At 49.2% G+C, this 19,855-nt stretch overlaps 1 protein-coding gene across 3 annotated transcripts in view; it reads right to left on the bottom strand.

Annotated features, from left to right (window-relative positions):
• Window positions 1–19,855, bottom strand: part of Nup160 (nucleoporin 160) — a 45,104-nt gene that overhangs the window by 7,898 nt on the left and 17,351 nt on the right. For all 3 annotated transcript variants that reach the window (XR_002820257.1, XM_004626958.3, XM_023710791.1), the window contains exons 14-32: window positions 19,749–19,848; window positions 19,313–19,478; window positions 18,793–18,920; window positions 18,554–18,714; window positions 16,085–16,218; window positions 15,259–15,329; window positions 13,653–13,812; window positions 12,731–12,800; window positions 11,244–11,342; window positions 10,301–10,420; window positions 6,570–6,665; window positions 6,395–6,489; window positions 6,199–6,295; window positions 6,005–6,110; window positions 3,787–3,947; window positions 2,935–2,998; window positions 1,465–1,575; window positions 1,251–1,374; window positions 928–1,029 (exon numbers count right to left, since the gene is read on the bottom strand). Coding sequence is in view for 2 of the 3 variants with exons in the window: in XM_004626958.3 (XP_004627015.1) it covers window positions 928–1,029; window positions 1,251–1,374; window positions 1,465–1,575; window positions 2,935–2,998; window positions 3,787–3,947; window positions 6,005–6,110; window positions 6,199–6,295; window positions 6,395–6,489; window positions 6,570–6,665; window positions 10,301–10,420; window positions 11,244–11,342; window positions 12,731–12,800; window positions 13,653–13,812; window positions 15,259–15,329; window positions 16,085–16,218; window positions 18,554–18,714; window positions 18,793–18,920; window positions 19,313–19,478; window positions 19,749–19,848 (2,165 nt within the window). In the remaining variant the exon portion in view is untranslated. The remainder of the gene's footprint in view (window positions 1–927; window positions 1,030–1,250; window positions 1,375–1,464; window positions 1,576–2,934; window positions 2,999–3,786; window positions 3,948–6,004; window positions 6,111–6,198; window positions 6,296–6,394; window positions 6,490–6,569; window positions 6,666–10,300; window positions 10,421–11,243; window positions 11,343–12,730; window positions 12,801–13,652; window positions 13,813–15,258; window positions 15,330–16,084; window positions 16,219–18,553; window positions 18,715–18,792; window positions 18,921–19,312; window positions 19,479–19,748; window positions 19,849–19,855) is intronic.

Here is a 19,855-nt window from a genome sequence, read left to right as displayed (position 1 = left end):
TGGCTGGCATGTGGTGCTGGGGGATTGAACTGCGGTCCCTGCGCTTTGCTAAGCTTGTTCTAAGTAGGTGCTTTAGACCACTGAGCCATCTCGCCAGCCCCTCAACATTTCTTAAAGAAAAGAAAAAAAAGTTGCTCAGACTAGTGGTCCCTGAAGCCTGCAGACACTCTAACTCCTGAAGCGCAGGGTGCTAGTACTGTAAGCCATGCTTGTTTTGCTTCAGAGTCTCACTATGCAGTTGACTGATCCTCGACCTCAGTATGTAGCCCATGCTCACCTCAAAACTCGCAGCGATCCTCCTGCCCCAACCTCCTGAGTGCTGGGATTATGTGTGTGAACGAACCACCATGCCTGGCTGCCCAGTTGGTCTCGAACTTGTGAGCCCAAGGGATCATCCTAAGTTATCTGGGCTAGGTCTAACTTGTGCTCCTCCTGCCTCGGCCTCCCAGGGTGTAGAGATTACACGCATATGCAGATGGGACCACTGGCCTGGGCCACTATTCCCAAGTAAGAGCATGATTCCTCTTTCTTCATTGTACTGGGGATAGGACTGGGGCGGCACTAACACTGAGCCACATCCCTAGTTCTTTTTATTTCTTATTTTGAGGCAGCTTCTTGCCACTTAGTTACCGAGGTGAGACTCAAACTGGTGTCCCACACAGGTGTGATCCTCCTGCCTCAGCCTCTCAAGTGCTGGGCAAGAGCACCTCTTCTTGATGACACAATATGCAAAATTTTGAGAAAGGAGATGTGGAGGAGACATTTCATAGGCAAAGAAATCCTAGGTGAACACCAGGATGGGAACCTAACTGTAAGGTCTCCTGCTTCTATTGAAACTCAGTCAAAGAGGGAAGAGAGAAAAGTGCCACGTGTCTGCAGAGCAATGGAGTCAGGGGAAGAGCTGGGCTCCACCACGGTGAGCCGTACCTGGACTCCTTTGTGGTGACCACAGAGGACAGCTGGTTAGCTGCAAGCCAGGCCCAGGCTTCGGCTTGTGCGTGCTCTCCGCCCAGCTGCAGCCGGATGCACCTGTGGAGAGAGGGCAGTCGTGAGCCCCAACCAGGCCCCAGGACTCAGCTAACAGGACCAGAGGAAGCCCATAGGGAGGCAGCACACGGGATCACTGCAAGGCGCAGCAGAGCTCTCTGTGGACCGCACAGGCTTGTAGCCCTGGTGGTCAGTGCTTCACAAAAAGGGTCAAGTGACGTCCTGCATTAGGAGGTGAGGGCTGTGGGAAGGTTACCACATACTTGAAAGCAAGACCCTCAAAGACGGGTGTCAGCGGCAGCTTGAAGGTCTGGCAGAGCGTGAGGGCAGTGTCGAAGAGGCCGGCCTGCACCAAGAGTGTGACCATCTCCTCGGCTGACGAACTTCCTGCATAGGCACAAGTGGTGTCCGTGGGGAGCGCATGGGAGGAGCCCAAGGGCGAGGACTGGACGCCATGTTCACCCTGCCAACTCCTACCTGCGACAGCGACGGCCGCAGGGTCATGGTGGGCCAGCACGAGGCGGATGCGGGCCAGCGTGCACTCCTTCTCCAGGTCGGCCAGCTCCAGGATCTCCACCTGCCGAGCACCTGGAGCCAAGAGAGGAAACCGGAGGCCTGAGGTTAGGGCTGAGCCCAGGCGCTGTTCCCCTACACCAGAGGCACAAAGGAAAAGGGAAGGAAGGACAGAGGGAGGGAGAGAGGGAGTGGACACTTGCAAAAAGGGTACGTTAAGAAACCGAGGACTGCCTGTAGCATCCACAGGGCCAAGTCACCAGTGCCACCAATGCCACACTGGCAGCAGTGCTCGGGCTGGGGCTTTGCAGGCACAGGACAGGCCCCTCTGCTGGGCCTGATATCGGTGACTATGCCTTCTCCACCAGGAGGGCACATGCCCTGGGGAAGGGGCAGCTAAAACCACACACCTCAGTTGCTATCTACATGATCCCAAAGCCCCACGTGCTCCTCGGCAAGGCTTTGGGAGAGACCGATCATGGGATCAGCCCGCTGATTGGTTGTGCACAGTTCTGATGTGGGTGACAGGTTATGAGGGGGGAAGCCCACCCTGGGTGTGGGAGCCACCAACAGCAGGCTTCTAGCCTGGATGGAACAGAAAAGGAAAGAGGAAGCACATCTGCCCCGCCTGCACTGCATGGGCTGCTTCTCCTCCGCCAGTACCTCTGCCTTGGAGCCTGCCAGCAATGGACTGAAACCACATATAAACCTCTGCTCTTTAACCTGTGGTTGTCGGGTAGCGTCTAGCAATGAGGAAGTAATTAGGACAGCTGTCCTGTCTTGCTGTGGTGCTACTCAGGGCCGGCCAAATAGCTCAGCGGATTAAAGTGCCTGTAAGCAGGCGCAGGGGCTGGGTGGGGGCTTAATCCCTGGGCCTGTCCTGCTGGCCCCGCCCCCAGGGTGCACTGAGACAGCAATTGAGACTGGGCATGGTGGTACACACCTGTAATCACAGCTCTTGGGAGGCTGTAAACAGGTGGATCACTAGGAGTCTGACCTTTTTCTTTTTCTTTTTCTTTTTTTTTTTTTTTGCAGAACTGGAGATTGAACGCAGACCCTTGCACTTGCCAGGCAAGTGCTTATTCTACTGAACTATATCCCCGGCCCCCTACGAGTCTGATCTAGTAGTGAAACCCTGAACACCCTGTAGACCCTTTCCTAAAAAATAAAAAAAAAAAAAAAAAAAAAAAGAAAAGAAAAAGGATCTGCTACCCAGCTGACTCAGGTGCAAGGTGACAAAACGTTCCCTCCCCCGTGTATGTGCTTTCACTTCTCATCACCACAAGGCCTTTTCCAAGGGCTCGGAGACAACTTCTAGCAGCTCGGAATGTGGACCTAAGACTACAGCGTGGGTTCACATCTGTCCTCCTCTAGGTCTCCTCTAGCACAGCAGCACAGCTACGCCCCGCCAGAGCAGTGGAGACCCTGACACACCTGGGGCGGCCGTCGTGCATTCTCCATCGTGATTCCTCTTGGGGGACGTTCCAGGACGATCATACTGAGAAGACAAAGGAGGGATTGATCGTGAAAATTATAGTGTTTTTATTTTGATATTACTGTGACTTGAGGCTTTGATGTGTAAGTTTGCTCAACAGAAATTGTTTTTGCAGTCCTGGGGACTGAACCCAGGGCTGACACAATGAGCAACACTCCTAGCTCATTCTATTTCTTATCTTGAGACAGAGTCTGAGTCCCTGAGTCGTCCAGGCTAGACTCAAACTTGTGACCCTCCCATCGTGCTGTAACCATTAGTGTGTGTCACCATACCTAACTTCACTGGCAGTAAATTTTACTTTAGCCAGGCAAGCAATTCTTAGAGGTACTGGAGCTATCAGAGAGGTAGAGTAGTTTGTCAAGTTGGCCACTTAATGTTCCGAGTCCAAGGCCCTCCTGCCCCAGCCTCCTGAGTGCTGGAATTACAGGTGTACACTGTCATGCCTGGTTGTTGTCACTGTTCTAAGTAATACACTCATAATAGCTTCTTCCAGCCTCAAACGATCTGCCCACCCTGTACATCACAGGATGCCCAACTTTGCAGAGATTCAGGGTCTCGTCTGAAATCAGTCTCTCTAGCCCCCAAACCACTCTCCCAGAAGGTCTTCTACCAAAAGCCTGTACTTGGGCATTAAAGGGATAGTGATCTGCAACAGACGATATCCTGCAAAAAAAAAAACTGCCCCCAAACACTGCAGTAGAAATCTGAATGAAATGAAACAAAATGAAGGAAACTCAAGGAGATGATGCAGTGATCCCCCGAACTCCAACACACAGAGAGAGCTTTCATACCACGGCGCCGGCCGCGGGCTGCACCACCCAGGCATACTCGGGGCGGATGAGGCGCAGGCAGTTGACGGCGGCCAGGTAGCAGTTGCCTTGCTTCTCGAGGCCCCGGAGCGTGCGGACCTCTCTGCCCAGCCGCGTCCCATACTCGAACATCACTGTGCCAGCTATAAGGTGGGAGGGACGGAGAGCTTACACAGTGTGTTTTTTTGAAAGACAGAGAACTGGTCACACTTAGCAAACATTAAAACTAAACAAAATTTACTTAGAGCTATAAAAAAGAAATCACATGTTGGAACCAGGCACATAAGCACCTGCAATCCCAGCATTCTGGGGGGCTGGGACAGGACAAGCTTGAGCCTAGCCTTGAAGATTCAGAAACTTAGAGAGACCTGGTCTTAAAAGCAAAAAGGAAAAGACCACATGTTGGTGAAGGTGTGGAGCCACAGGAACTTGGTATTGTTGCTAGGAATGGAAAGGTACAGAGCTGAGGAAAACTTGGCAGTTTCTTAAAAATTAAACAGAATTATGGGCTATGGAGATAGCTCAGCAGTCTAAGTGCCTGCTCACACAAGCGCAAGGATCGGGTTGGATCCCTGGTACTGCAGGATGGGCTGGGGATATAGTTCAGTGGCATAAGCACCTGCCTGGCAAGTGCAAGGTCCTGAGTTCAATCCCCAGTAACACAAAAAAGAAAAAAAAAAAAAAAAAAGATGGGTCTTTCCTAGAACCGCATGCTGTGCAGGCCCTGCCCTGAGCTGGCCACCAAGACCAGACGTGATGGCGCATGCCTGTAACCCCAGCACTGGAGGCTAAAACAGGAGGATCACTACCAGACAAGCGCTATGTAGCAAGACCCTGTACCAGATACATAAAATTAAAAAAAATTAAACAGAATCATCACATGATCAGCAATTCCGCTTTCTGGTGTGTATGTGTACAAGAACTGAGGGGAAGGTCAGTCATCTAATGTGTGCTATTGAGGACTAAACTGAGGGCCCTACAATGAACTATTCCCCACCCCCCGCACCCATTTTCTGAGTCACGGCCTCGTTATATAGTGCAGGCTGGCCTTGAACTCTTGGCAGGCCCCCTGCCTCGGCCTCGATTTATTTTCTCCTACTCTGTCTAAGCAGCTCTGTTTGGGTTCTGCTTACCTCCTGCTGCACTAAGGGTTCCGGTAGCAGAACTTACTCTCAAAAGGAGAGCCAGGAAGGGAGGAGGAGGAAGCAGAGGCAGGCAGGAAATGACAGGGCACAACGTGAGTGGCGTGTGTGGGTGAGGCGGTCGATATGGGGTTTCCCTGTATGAATGTTTTCAGTACACTTGAGAGTATGTGCTCAGATATGCAGAGACCCTATCTTCCATCCTAGCACTAGGAAAAGCCTGCAAGGGAATTCACTAGCACATGGGTTATTATTTGATAGCTTTTATTTTTTTATTTTTATTTATTTATTTATTTAGTGTGTGTGTGTGTGTGTGTGTGTGTGTGTGGCCAGCTCAGCCCACCAGGGGGCGGGGCTGGTTGGCATGTGGTGCTGGGGGATTGAACCGTGGTCCCTGTGCTTTGCTAAGCTTGTTCTAAGTAGGTGCTTTAGACCACTGAGCTGTCTCACCAGCCCCATTTGATAACTTTTAAATATCAAGTTTCCTCCTCTCTTTAAGGTTTTTCCGTAAAGTAGGGTAATGACAACACATCTACCATCCAAGCAATGCTACGAAACGCAGTTGAGCAAGCAGATGTGAGCAGTACGAAATTTGTTCCAGGGACTGAAATAGGAGGGCCTGGAAGGCGGTCAGGGGCAAAATGGCACGGCGGTTACAACTAGCTGTGAGGGTTCTGGGTCTCCTAGGGAAAAGCTAAGGTTTCCTTCACCAGCAAACAGACTGCACGTGATAGCACCCTACTGAAGTGACGGGAATGTTAGTGTGCTAAGTAGACATTTTCAAGGTTAGTATGTAATCTTCAAAGGGGAAAGGTAAGCTAATCTTGTATGTAAACATAATTGAAAGAGGGATTATTTTCTACTTATTTTTGAGACAGGGTCTTGCTATGCAGTTCAGGCTGGTCTTGAGCTGAGAGTACTCCTCCTGCCTCAGATTCATGAGTGCTGGGAGTACAGGCGTGCACGACCACCTCTGGCCTGAACACATAGCATTGCTGTGAACCTCAATTTCACTACTTGAGGAAGCCTCAGTGGCTGGTGCCTGGCCCATGGCTCACCCTTGCGGAAGTTGTGCCGGTGGATGTGAAAGGCGTAGAGAAGCTCGTAGTAATTGTGAGTTGTGAGGTCCACGGCCCTGGCACGTGATTCAATTATGCCCACGACCTGGCAGAGGGGAAGTAGGGGAGCTGAAATTCGTATGGTGTGGGCCCATGCAGGAGGCCCTCTGGCTAGCAGGGGGGCCCCCTCTTACCTCGTTATGCAGGTTCACATAAGGGAACTCCACGAGGTCCTGCAGCTGAGAGCGCTCGCACAGGACCACCACCAGCTGCCGTAAGCAGTCTAGCTGCCTGGGGTGGGGGTGGGGCGAGAGTACATGCGCAGTGTCACAGGGGCCCTGTAGGGTGGCAGGTGGCGGCATGCCGTGCTCTGAGGGCCTAGGGATCTACCTGCTGGAGTCGGGGATCTGCGTCAGGGCCTCGTACGCCTGGCTATTGTGCCCCAGGTCCAGGTGATGCTTGAAGATACAGGTCCTTAGTGTGGCCTAGAGAGCGTGAAGGTAGCAAGGGTTCAAACACCAGCGCCTCGGTGACTGAGTAGCCTGGGAGCCGCATCCTCGCTCACCTGACCATTCCAGTCATCGCCCGCTTCCGTTATTGCTGCTGTCGCCAACTGAATGACCAGCTCGGGCAGCCCGACCACGTCAAGTAGGCGCAACACCTAGGGAGACATGGAGTGAACTCCCTTAGAGGTAACACAGCAGGGACATCCTGGGCTGGAAAGTGCCTACACACTAACTAGGACCAGGAGAGGGAAGGAGGGAGCCAGAGGTGGCCAGGGGCCTTGGGGTGGCTTCCTGGCACATACCTGCTGCGGTGAGGCAAGGGCTGGTGTGCAGCCCACAGCAGAAAGGGTGGCTGCCAAGGTGCACGTGGCCCTCTAGCTACTACAGGGGTCCTCTACTTACTACATGGCAATCTATTCTTTAAGTCTATTGTTCTACATGGGCTTGCTGTAAAATCTGATTTTTGGACTTTTTTTGGCAGAACTGGGGATTGAACTCAGGTCCTTGCAACTGCCAGGCAAGCGCGTACTCCACTGAGCTATTTTCTCGGCCCCCAAATCTATTTGTTTTTCCAGATAATACAAGAGGAGTGGTTCTCTAGTTGCAGATAAATTTAGATTGATTATATTATAGTGTTAGGATAACCCAGACAGATGAAGGGAAGAGATAAGTCTAACAAGCTCTCTACAGAGCAATTTATAAGAGTGACCACTGACCACCCTTTTGTTCAAGTATGGGGAACTAAACTCGGCCTCACTCACATAAGGCAAGTGTTCCGCCTGACTACACGGCCAGCTCTGACAAGAACCATGGATAATGGGCCTTGGGCTGTATTTCCCTTCCCTTTTCTTTTTTTTTTTAATATTTATTTATTTATTTATTTATTTATTTATTTATTTATTTATTTAGTGTGTGGCCAGCTCAGCCCACCAGGGGGCGGGTGGGCTGGCATGTGGTGCTGGGGGATTGAACCGAGGTCCCTGTGCTTTGCTTGGCTTAGCTTGTTCTAAGTAGGTGCTTTAGACCACTGAGCCATCTCACCAGCCCCCCTTTTCTTTTGAGACAGGGTCTCACCATGCAGTTCAGGCTGACCTTGAATCAATCTTCCTGCCTCAGACCCACAACGGTGGGATGACGGGTGGCCCACCACACCCTGCTCTTTTTTTCCCTTACAACAGGGTCTCACTATGTAGCTCAGGCTGGACCCCAAGTCCTAGCCTACTGGCATCCCATACACGACCTTGTCCTTTGACAAGGAACAAAGTGTGGCAGAGTCACAAAAGAGCTCCTGAAGACAGACCTGTGCCCATGTTCTAATGTGCACTCCCGACAGCCTACCAGGTGCAGCATGACTACCCACTGTGGGGCGTCCCCTGTACACACAGTGTCACCATGTAAGGTCACAGATGGGACTCAGGCCCAGACCTCAGTGTGCAGAGCTTGCCACGGTATGGCACAGGTGTGAGGCAGCCGTGAATTTCCTGTCCCTCTGACCGCCTGCCATGTGATCAAAGCACAGGGCACACGCTGGCTCATCTCTCCCTGTGCTGCCCCCGTTGCACCAGGACACAAGGAGCAGCCACCATTCACAGCTTCTTCTCGCTGCCCGGCCCCGGCACCCTGTACACAGCGGGCTTGCAGCAGTTTTCCTTCCTTCAGTACTGGGAATTAGGTAGGGCCAGAGCCCCTGCCCCTTTTCAGTTCTGAGACTTGCCATGCTCCTGCCTCAGCTTCCTGTGGAGCTGGGTAACAGTCCTGTGCCACCAAGCACAGGGAGGATTTACTGAATGAAGGAACACATACAATTGCACTGTAGGCTGAACACCTCTAGTAAAAAAATCTGAAATCTGAATGTTCCAAAATCTGAAACACTGTGGGTACTGACGTGTTCCCATACTGTTTTACTTTTTAGACAGGATCTCATCATGTAGCCCAGGCTGGCCTTGCACTCACAGCAATCTTACTGCCTAAGTTTCCCGAGTGCTGGGACTACAGGTATGTGCGACCCTGCTTGGCTTGATGCGCTACCATAAAAGCCTACTTTTTCTCATGTGAGAGACAGAAGCCCAAGTGCAAACAAACTAAAGTTACCTGCAGGGTATGTGTATAAGGCATGTGCACACCCTTGGAAAATGGTGTGCATGCAACAAAGGAGCTTTTCCCCTGTATTTAGGACAGGGTCTACAGGGTCTCACTACATAGACTGGCCTTAGTGATTCTATTTTCAGCCTCCCAAGCGCTGGGATTACAGGTGCATGCCACCACGCCCGGTCTCAATATTCATCTCAGCATGCCCTGCGGGTGGGGCTGGCATGCCAGGGATGGAACCCTGGCCCCTGTGTTCTGCCTAAACAGGCACTTTAGTCTTCTGAGCTATCAGGCCGGCCCCAAGCTTTGGTTTTAGACGAAGGTCCTCTCCCTGGGATATGTTATAGTATACATGCAAATAATAAAGGAATCCCAGAATGCAACTCACTTGTGGTCCTGAGCATTTCAAGTAAGGGACATGCAAACTGCACTAACTTCTCTGCAAGCTGTGCAGACTGCAGATAAATGTGCAGCATCTTGAATAAACACCAAGATTACAAGATCCTAGGGGCTGGTGAGATGGCTCAGTGGTCTAAAGCACCTACTTAGAACAAACTAAGCTAAGCAAAGCAAAGCACAGGGACCGCGGTTCAATCCCCTAGCACCACATGCCAGCCAGCCCCACCCCCTGGTGGGCTGAGCTGGTCACACACACACACACACACACACACACACACACACACACTAAATAAATAAATAAATAATTAATTAATTAAAAAAAAAAAAAGATTACAAGATCCTAAAGACTATGTCTGGCGAACACTGAAACTTTTTTTCAGCGAAACAAATGGGTTTTTACTGAAAGTAAAAGTTTGTATTTAGCTTTTTGTATGATATTATCCAATGCACGGTTGACTTGGCCTGCGATGCACAGAAAGTGCTCTGCAGGCCAGCGGCGGTGCAGGTACCTGGGTTCCCCACCACTGGCCTCAGTCCTGGCGTCCAACTGCATTTAGTTTTCCACCACTGTGCTTGAACTGGTTTAAGCAGGGATGTTTGAAACATCCAGGTCTTCTCTCTGGCAGCAGCTAGAAGACAGCTAAAGGCCAAGCTGGCCCTCTTTTCTCCTCTTCTCTTGAACACTGATCTTTGAACATCTGTGATCGTCTATTACATTTAATGTTTGCTCACTCTCCCAAATGTGATTTTATATCTATGTGCAGATACATATATGGTGTATGTATATATCTATACGTACATACATGGATACACACATACCTATGTGTATAGAGATACACACATAGATACATATAGATTTATCTGTCTATCTATAATTTGTCTATCTATCATTTTTTTCTCCTGCACTACTGAGGATTGAACCCGAAGCTTAGCACTGAGCTATATCCTCATATCCTCAGCTCTTTTCTATTTTGAGACAGGGTCTTCATAAATTGTTTTATGTGTAACTCCAACTCCCAATCCTCCTGCTTCAGTCTGCCAAGTGCTAGGCTTGTCGGTGTGTGCCCAGTGCCTGGTTGGGTTACACTTTTTATTCAAGGGTGAAAAATATAGATATCAAAGTTGGTTAAATGTTCACAAACTAACACATCCATGTTACCAAACTGCAGATTAGAAATTTCATCACCTGTTCAAAGCTCACAATGTGTCCAAGAAAATCTAGTTTTCTCTTCCCAGGAAGCTCAGGGAGCAACTGCACTGTGCATTTTCTGCGCAAGTATGGGGTCCACACCGCACTGCCTACCTTGTCGTAGTACTGCAGCCTGGGGCTGGATGCAACCTCCCCGTCCTCGGGGCGGATCAGGCGATCTAAGAACTCCTCCTTGCCCACTTCAGACGCTGCCTGGCAGAAGCACTGAAGAGCCTGGGGAGGAGGGAGTGGCCGGTGGTGGTGGGTTACACAAGGTCTAGCCACGCGGATCCAGTGCGAGTGCCGAGGGAGGCCAAGACACAAGCGCAACTGCTTGGGACAGGCCACTCCACTCACACCGCCTGAGGAGTTCAGATTTGGGTGTATAATTCTAATTTTCCTTCTCTAAATGCTATTAATAACAAGGCACCTGGTAGACACATGTGAAGATAACTGCTCCAGCAACATGTTAACAGTGGTAGCATTCGGCGGTGCAGTACCCACAGTGGGTATTCACTGCGAAAGTCAGGAAACCATTCTCATACTTGAAAATTTACAAAATAGGTCGACAGGAATAATAGAAAGTATAAATGATCATATTGAGAGAAAAATTATGTATAAAGCAAAAAACCAGAGACAATGAGTAAATGTGATTAATAAATAAATAAATTTGATTTACATAAGTGCACCAGTTAAAACCCCTGCACTGGGGCAGGGCGCTGGAGAGTGAACCCAGGGCCTTCCCTCTAAGCTATGTTCCCAGCTCCTTTATGTTTCTTTGCTTCTGAGACAGGGTCTTCTTGTTAGGTTGCCCAGGATAGGCCTGAAGTCTTGATCCTCATGCCTCGGCCTCCCAGAGTGCTAGGCCTACAGGTATGCAGCACTGCACTCCGCGGCAGGAGGGTCTCGATGCTTCCGCCTTCCCTTCCCACACCCTAACTACACCACTGAGCACATGCAGACAGCAGGCCTCATGTGCCTGTCAAGGCCCAGTTTGGCACCGTCCACCCGCTGGGCCCAGTGTCCTCTGCACCGAGGACAGCGCCTGGCAACTTGCCTTGTGCTCCTCGCCTGTGATAAGGTAGCAGCGCCCCAGCATGAAGCGGCAGGAGCCCACGTTCACCTGACACCAGGGGTGCAGCAGATGGATATAGTCCTGAAAGACAGACAGCACTCTGATGAGGGCACATGAATGAAGGAGCCGCCCGTTTCCAGAGTCTCCACCATGGGAGAGGAGGTGTTGGACCAACACAAAGGTTGTTGCTGCTGTTTTCTGACACAATGTTTTGCTAAGTTGTGCAGGCAGCATTAAACTTGCAAACTTTTTGCCTCGGCCTCCCAAATGTTGGGCAAAATTTTACTTCTATTTTTTTTCTTGCAGTACCGGGGATTGAACTCAGGACCCTGTGCTTGCCTGGCAAGCGCTTATTGTACTGAGCTATCTCCCCAGCCCCAAAATTTCACTTCTTAAAGTCATCTGGATACTAAAACTTAATCCTTAATACATTCTTATGCCCAGATTAGATACCATAAAAAAGCAAACAGCTGGTACAATGCCGTGGATCCTGGGTGCCAGCTACTCAGAAGGCGGGAGGCAGGATCGGCACTTGCGCTCAGGAGTGTGAGCCCAGTACAAAATATACTGAAACCCTGTCTCCTCCATAACTACAACAGCTACAGAAGCAAACACACAAACTAGTGGTTGGGAACAGATATGCTGCACACTGCAGTGATTACCAATTTTTGGTATTTACAGGTTCAATGATTATCCAGTAAGGACTTTATACATAAAGTCATCAGTATTTTTCTTTCTTTCTTTTTTTTTTTTTACTGTGAAGAGAACCTAAATAAGGAAAATAAGATACTGTAGAAAAAATTATGTTACTGGTTCCACCAAAAAGAAAAAAAAAAAGAAAGAAAATATTATGTTAGTGATGATCCTATCAAGAAAGAAGTAGAAGCCAGTTCTAGTATAGCACACCTACAATGCCAGCCACTTGGGAGATTTGGGCAGGAGGCTGACAAGTTTGAGGCCAGTCTGGACAATTTAGTGAGACTCTTAAAATTAAAAAAAGGGGGGCTGGGGAGATGGCTCAGTGGAACAAGCGCTTCCCTGGCAAGCGCAAGGACCTGAGTTCAATCCCCGGTTCCGAAAAAAAAAAAAAAAAAAAAAAAAAAAAAAAATTAAAAAAAGGGCTATAGCGCAGTGGCAGGGACCTCGGGCTCAGTGTTCAGTGCTGTGGAGGGAGAGTTTGGAAAGGAGAGAAAGTACAGAAAAGCTTGCTGGGCTCTGCGTGCCATCGAGCTTAGCTTCTGAACATGGGTTCCCCTGTGAGCCTGGGCAGGCCTGAAGGCACATTCTTCCTGCCTCAGCCTCAAGTGCTGGGATTTTAGATACACGCTGCCAACTCTGGCCACCTATCTAATTTCTGGGCTTCTTACAAATGGCCTGGTTAACGTGCAGTCAATAGTCAGAAAAAAAGAACGCTCAGCCACGCCCATTTTCAACAAGGATAATCACCCGAGATGTCAGGTCAAGCTCACCTGCAGCTGCACGTACTGGCAGTTTCCCATCAAACACTCTAGGAAGAGACAGCCAGGATTGCTGGGCCATCTGGTCACTGGCTAAGGACAGCTTTCCACTTGTTTGGCAGAACTAAAGTATATACACTGGATATCAAATCTGAAGTAGCCATGAAGTAGTTTTAAAAAAGGGCAGGGAGATAGCTCAGCAGCATACGCACCTGCTTGGCAAGCTTAAGGTCCTGAGTCCAATCCCCAGTTAACAGTAAACAAACAAAATAAAGGCCAAGAGCAGCTTCATGGTGGATGCACCAGGACACCAGGCCTTAGGTTCAACCCCTGACACTGCTAGGAAGGGAAGTCACACTACCATAGTCATTCACACAGCAAGTATCTGCTGAGTGGTTCTGTGTGTCAGACACTGTGTTGGGTGCTGGGTTTTGGCTGGCACAACATGATGGACTTGCAGTCCAGAAGCTGCAAGTGGAAATGATGGTCCAGGGATGGGCCGAGGCCTGCTCTGGTAGTGATTGAGCTCCAGGCTGGGTGGCGAGTGCAGCATGTGTGTCTAGCATGCATGAGGCTCTCTGATGCCCAGCACTGAATAAGCAACAAAAGCTGGCCAGAGCAGCGCTTCATGACAGGGCTGACTTCATCACCGGGTCAGGCATGTTTGCATCCAGGCATGCTTGCTGACCTTGTGCCTCAGTACTGCAACTACCCCCACCAAAAACAGAACAAAAGGGCTATGGATATAGCCCAGTGGCAAAAGTGCCTGCCCAGCAAGTGCAAGGTTCAGAGTTTGATTCCTGGTACCCAAAAACAAAACAAACAAACAAAAAAAGTAGAACAAAAAAGCCCCTTCTGATACCACCAAACAAAATATGAGCCTTAGACTGTCAGATAGAAAAGAGCTTTCAACTGCTTTTAAGCAAAAGGATACAAAAGCTGAAGTATGTAATTGGAAACTGTAGTAACCATTTCAGGCCAGTTCAGTGCCGTCTGGCTGGGCGGCGCCTTTGGCTGAGAGAAGAGATGAGCAATGATGTGTTTTCTTGCAACTTCTTGGAAGAACAATTCCACGATGGTCTGTGGGCTGGATGCTTGAAAAGACAAAGTGCAGATAGCCGCAAACTTGTGACGGCACACCGAATACCAGCTAAGGTACCATATGCCCTCATTTTGTGAAATGAAGACATGTAATCTCCAAATAGAAATGCACACTGTGAGGAGCCACCTGGATGCAGTGACAAGGCCCTGCAACCAGCACTGGGGTCACGTCCTGTCTCTAATCTCATAGCACCGACTGCCACCTCCCAGACCTCCAGAACCGCAAAAAGGAATGGCTCTAGAGCAGTAGTGGTCACATGTGAGAGGGTGCCTCCTCCGTGTCTGTGGGCTAAGGTGCCAGTACACAGCCATGAGGGACTCAGCAGAATCTTAAGGTTTTTTGTTTGTTTGTTTTTTTCTTTTTAATTATTTATTTATTACATTTTTATTGTGTGTGTGTGAGTGTGTGTGTGTCCAGCTCAGCCCACCAGGGGGCAGGGCTGGCTGGCATGTGGTGCTGGGGATCAAACCGCGGTCCCTGTGCTTTGCCAAGCTTGTTCCAAGTAGGTGCTTTAGACCACCGAGCCATCTCTCCAGCCCCCAGATTTTTTTTTTTTTTCCAGAACCAGGGATTGAACTCAGGCCCTTGAGCTTGCCAGGCAAGTGCTTATTCTACTGAGCCATCTTCCTGGCCCGTTTGTTTTTTTCTTGAGATGAGGTCTTGCCATGTAGTTCAGGCTGTCTTTAAACTCACTAGTTGGCCCAGCACTAGGTAGCCCAGCCTGGTCTCAAATTTGTAGTGATCCTCCTGCCTCAGCTTCCAAAGTATTGGGTTACAGACATGTGCCACCCCATCAGGTGTGCGTTTTTGTTTTTTGAGACAGGGTCTTGTTCTGTAATTCAGGCTGCCTTGAACTCTGCCATCCTCCTGCTTTAGCCTCCAGAGTGCTGGAATTATATGCCTATGCCAGGTATTATCAGAAGCTGGAAGACAATGGAATGATAGGGACATGGACAGAACCACAGGAATGAAGAGCCGACTCCCACTGCAGTGACTCTCTGTGTTTTGTTTTGTTTTTCAGAACCGGGGATTGAACTCAGGCCCTTGTACTTGCCAGGCGAGCGCTTATTCTGCTCAGCTATCTCCCTGGCCCCTCTCTGTGGTCTTAATGCACCCTCTGAAAAGGTTTAGCACTTTACCACATATGCTAAGATAGATTTCAACATGGTAAAAGTGAGCTCAGGAAGATGCTACAGGGGCCAGGGAGATGGCTCAGTAGAGTAAGCGCTTGCCTAGCAAGTCCAAGGGCCTGAGTTCAATTCCCAGTTCCGCAAAAAAAAGATGCTACAGATCCAGGTAGATATAGCCCCTTCCTTCATGCCTGATGCCTCCCAGCTATCACCAGAGAGCCATGTTGTCTCGCAGCCTCAGGACCGTGAGGGTTCGGGGTGGGGCGGTAGGTGCTGTCAGCGCGCAAGTGCCCAGGCCTGCTTCTTACCGAATGGACTTGCCATGGGGCTGCCCGAGTCAGTCAGCTCCAGCACTGACAAGTGCTGCAGGTTGGACTCCCTGTGAGGGGAGGGAAAAGAGCATCACACATCCTGCACTGCAGCCTCCCCAGGCCACCTCATGAGACGGCTGCCACTTAAACCAGTGACCATGACAGAAAGGCTCCACTAGAAGCATAAACCAAACAAAATGCTTGCAAGACGACAGGACTGAAGGCCGCTATATCACTCAGTGACGCCACAGTCCAGCCAGGGAAGCAGGCTGGGTCATCTTTAGAAAAGGCGCACCTTTTCTTTCTCTGCATTGGGTTTTTGAGACAGGGTCTTGCTGTGTGGCCCAGGCGCCATGGAACTCTGGCAATTTTTCTGGCTCAGCCTCTGAGCACTAGAGACAAGTGTGCAGCAGCACATTTGCTCCTGGCCTCCTTTCTTACCCAGCACATTTCTGTGTATGACCTAATTTTTCTTCTGGCTTTGCTTTACACTGATTTCAGTACATGTATAATAATAAGTATATATTATTTTTTTAAGTTATTTTCAAGCTTTCTTTCAAACTTTTAGTAACCTCAGCACTTAGGAGGTGGAGGCATGAGGGTTGCTAGGAGTTCAAGGCCAACCTAAACTATATAGCAAGACTCTGCTTCATAAAAAAAAATGAGGAAAAAAATGTCAAAAGCTCTTTATAGGCAAATTATTTTATGGCATAATGCTTGAAAATTTTTAAGGTCCAATCTCCAGCACTGCTCCCCACAAGACAACAGGAAAATAATAAAATGCATCACTAATTTTAGAAACAGCTACTGTAGTGAAACTCACAGTGTGTCCATGGGGACATCAGTCGCCAAGCACTGACTTGCCCACTTGATGAGGTAATAGGACAGCAGCAGCGGCGCTGTGCGGTGTAGCACCTCCTGCTGAGCCTGGAAGAGCTGGCCGGGCCCCAGGATCCCCTGCGCATGTGGGCGAGACAGTCAACAAGGCAGTTAGTGGGGGCAACACTCAGCGCTCAGGAGGAGGAAAAGGGAAATATACGCAGAGATGGGCATGACGCTGTTAAAGCAGGTGCCTTTCAGGTTGGGGGCAGTAAGTGTCTTTCACAGGAGGCTCAGGAGGCATTAATGTCCCTTAAGGGCGTGGAGGTGGACCACGGGAAAGTGCAGCGGAGAGCTGGCACCACCTAACAACTGCATCGCCTGAGACCAGCCCATTCCAGTTCTTTGAACTCAGCCTGCAGGCGAATCAAGGGCTCACGTGGAGTTAGAGCTGTGAGGAGCTCTAGTCACAGCAAGGGCCGGTGAGTGACAGCTGCACCAGGAGGTTGTTGAAATGCTGCCACCGCAGGTTACCCTGGAGAGGGAAAATGCTGACAGGAGTGCAAAATGAAAGAATAAAAACGGCTATGTTTCCAAAAATTCTAAGTGGATATTCTAATTTTGTAAATAAAAACGAAAGTTTGCACAGGAAAAAAAAAAGTATATGCCAAAATGCAGACAGTGGTCACTACGGGGGCAGAAGATGATGAATTAATTTGTTTTTTGGTTAATTTATTTTATAACTATTCTATAATGAACACATATTTTCTTATGTGTTTAGGAAGAGGAAAAGCTACTATGGTATTTTTGAAACAAAAATACTCTAAAGAAAGAGAAGAATCTTCAAAGATGGAGAGAACATGGTAGGGGTCACCCAAGGGCCAGATTCTCAGAGCATGGCCCTTTCTCCTCAGTGTCTAAAACTAATCTTCCTATAAAAGCTTTCCTTATCCTTGCCTGAAATTCCACCATTAGCAAAATAGTTGAGCTAAAGATAATTATTATTTTTTTAGCTAATAAATTCTGCTTTTGAGCTGTGAACCCCTTTGGGAGCCCTGTAAATATGAAGTGGTCTGATCAGACTGTGTCCCTGGTGGGCCTGAACGACATCACAGACTCAGAAACAAAGGGCGAGTTGGGCACACGCCTGTCATCCCAGCACTTGGGGGGCTGAGGCAGGAGGACTGCCTCAAGTTCAAAGCCAGCATGGGCATACAGTGAGTTTGAGGCCAGCCTGGGCTACACGGTGAGACTCTGTCTCAAACCAAAGCAAACAAAGAGAAAAACCAAACAAAGAGAAAAAAAAACAAGGGTCGAAGGGCCCTGCCTTTCATCCCCAGCACCACAGCAGGCAGAGACTGACAGGAACAACACATGGGCTTGATCAGCAGATGTATTTAGCACCTAATTCATGTTTTTTTTTTTTTTTCTTTTTGAGACAGGGTCTTGCTGTGCAGCCTCGGGCTAGCCTCAAACTTGTAATAATCCTCCTGCCTGAGTGCTAGGATTACAGGTGTGTCCCACTGAGCACAGCTTAGAAAGGTAGTTTTTTCCCAAGGCACCTTCAGCACGTAGAGTAGGTAGGTTTGTATAATGGCAAGAGTGGACTTAGAAGAACAGGGTGGAAAAGGAAGCCCAACACGGAGCTGGGAGGGCTGTGAAGCCAAAAGTCTGCAAGCTCAAAACCATGTTCAGGGATGCTCAGTCCAAGTTCTAAGCTACATGCCTCTACTCCACAGCACTCAGAAGACTGAGGCAGGAGGATTGTAAGATCAGTCCCAGCCTGGATAATTGTTTTTCTTTTTCTAATTTTTAAAAAGTTATTTATTTGTTTGTTTGCTTGTTTGGTATAGGGTCTCGCTATGCAACTCAGACTTGTAGTGATCCTCCTCTCAGCCTCCCCAGGGTTGGGATTATAGACATGTGCCCCCACGCCTGATTTCAGGGGCCCGCATGGCACACCTAGGGTTTTAGGGCCCAGTACGGCATGTGTTAAAAGGGATCAAACCCAGGTCCTTGAGCTTGCCAGGCAGACTGCTGAGCTATCTCCCCAGCCCCAGCCTGGGTAATTCTGAGATCTTGAGTAAAGAGGGAGAAGAGGAGAGGGGGATAGGAGGGAAAGAGGGGAGGGAGATGAGGGAGGCAGAGGAAGAAAAAAGGAAAAAAAAAAAGCAAAGTTCTTTTTCCATATAAAGAGTATTCCACTATCGAATCCAAAGTGCACTAATACTACAGGTTTTGGGGAAAGCCTGTCTGGGACCTGTCGCACTACTTCCCATACGCCGTGGGCTCCACACACCGTCTTATCCCGCAGTCCTAGACCATGCTGCTTCCTCACTCACACTCAATGCCCCAGCATCTGGGGAGTGGCGAGGCTGCCCCAATGTGGGCAAAAAGTGGGCAGTTCCTGTGTTGTGCACCACAAGGCCATCCCAGGCCTCAAGAGGGGCAAGCATTCTCCAGGAGCCCTCACCGTATCTCCCAGTCTTGTCAGCAGCTGCTGAAAAATCAGGAGGTCGCGGCAGATGAGGAAGCGAGTACTGGCGATTCTGTGCACACCTCTGCACATAACGTAGGCTGCCATGCTGCTCCCGTAGAGCTGCGAGAGATTCAGTCGGACGTTCAAAGGTTGAGCTGGAACAAGGTGAGAAACAGTTGGATGGGCCCCAGCTTCTTCTATGCAGAGAGGGGCACCTGCTCCCTCATCTGTACCTGGATTGAAGCCCGTTTCCATCTCCACATCGGTTTCATAATCCATTTCCCGAACAATAAGCCCAATGGCATGGGCAGGGTTCCTCATCTCCTGCAGCTTACTGCAAATATCTTCCATCACATTTTCTCTAAAAGGACCATTGGGAAACTAGTGAGTACTGGGAACACACAAGACAGGCTCCCCATGCGCTGTAAAGGAAGCGCTCCAGGATCCAGGAAAGCCAACTCCTCAGGAAGGTGGAGGGCACTCTGGGACCATGACGCTTTTTCCCACTCTACCTAACACATCACTTCTGTTTCAGGAATGACAGACAAAACTAGCGTGAGAAAAAGACTCATGATCACACACCAAGCATGCAGGAAACATTGCGCGCTGGGTTCGATCTCCAGCGTCCCATGCAAGCACACTCATGCATATACTCAAGCAGACACATGTTTAGATTCAGGGAAAACCTCACCCCCGCCCTAGAAATGGCTCAATTTCTATTAGGAAATGCACTTTACCCTAAACTCTCCTTACGTATCAACGATGATCATGTCTTGCAGGATACGTTCTGCAGCCTTCTCTGGAGACTGTAGGTTGTAACAGTTCATTTCCATCAGGACAGACATGTCTGTGGTCACGGACTCGCCAATCATTCGCAGGCATTTCATAAGACACATGACGTCCCTGGCAACCTCCACATCTATGAGTAAGAGACAGGGGCCACTCGTATCTTGGACCGATAACCTACTGAGTCATTATATCAAAAATATTGGCAGCTGGATGGTACAGGATCTGAGGTCTCAGAGATGCTTAGGCCTCCTGGGTTTTCCATAGAATCTCTACACTGAGAGACGAGCTACACAGAAGAGGGCATATTGGCAACCAGTACTTTATACATCCATTTGACATAAAACGTAAGTCTCATGTAGGGAAGAAATTAAATACAGACATAAATGATCATTATTATTACCATCAGATATGGCTGTCTCATCCTCTGTCAAGAAGTTCTCTTCCGGCAGGAGATACAAGTGATCCACTAAGGAAGTGGGCAGAAGGAAGGATAGGTACCCCTGGGAA

The sequence above is a fragment of the Octodon degus genome, unplaced genomic scaffold, assembly GCF_000260255.1.
Source record: "Octodon degus isolate 3935 unplaced genomic scaffold, OctDeg1.0 scaffold00018, whole genome shotgun sequence".
Taxonomy (NCBI): Eukaryota; Metazoa; Chordata; class Mammalia; order Rodentia; family Octodontidae; genus Octodon; species Octodon degus.
Note: the sequence above shows the minus strand (reverse complement) of the source record. Positions and strands in the feature narration are given on the sequence as shown.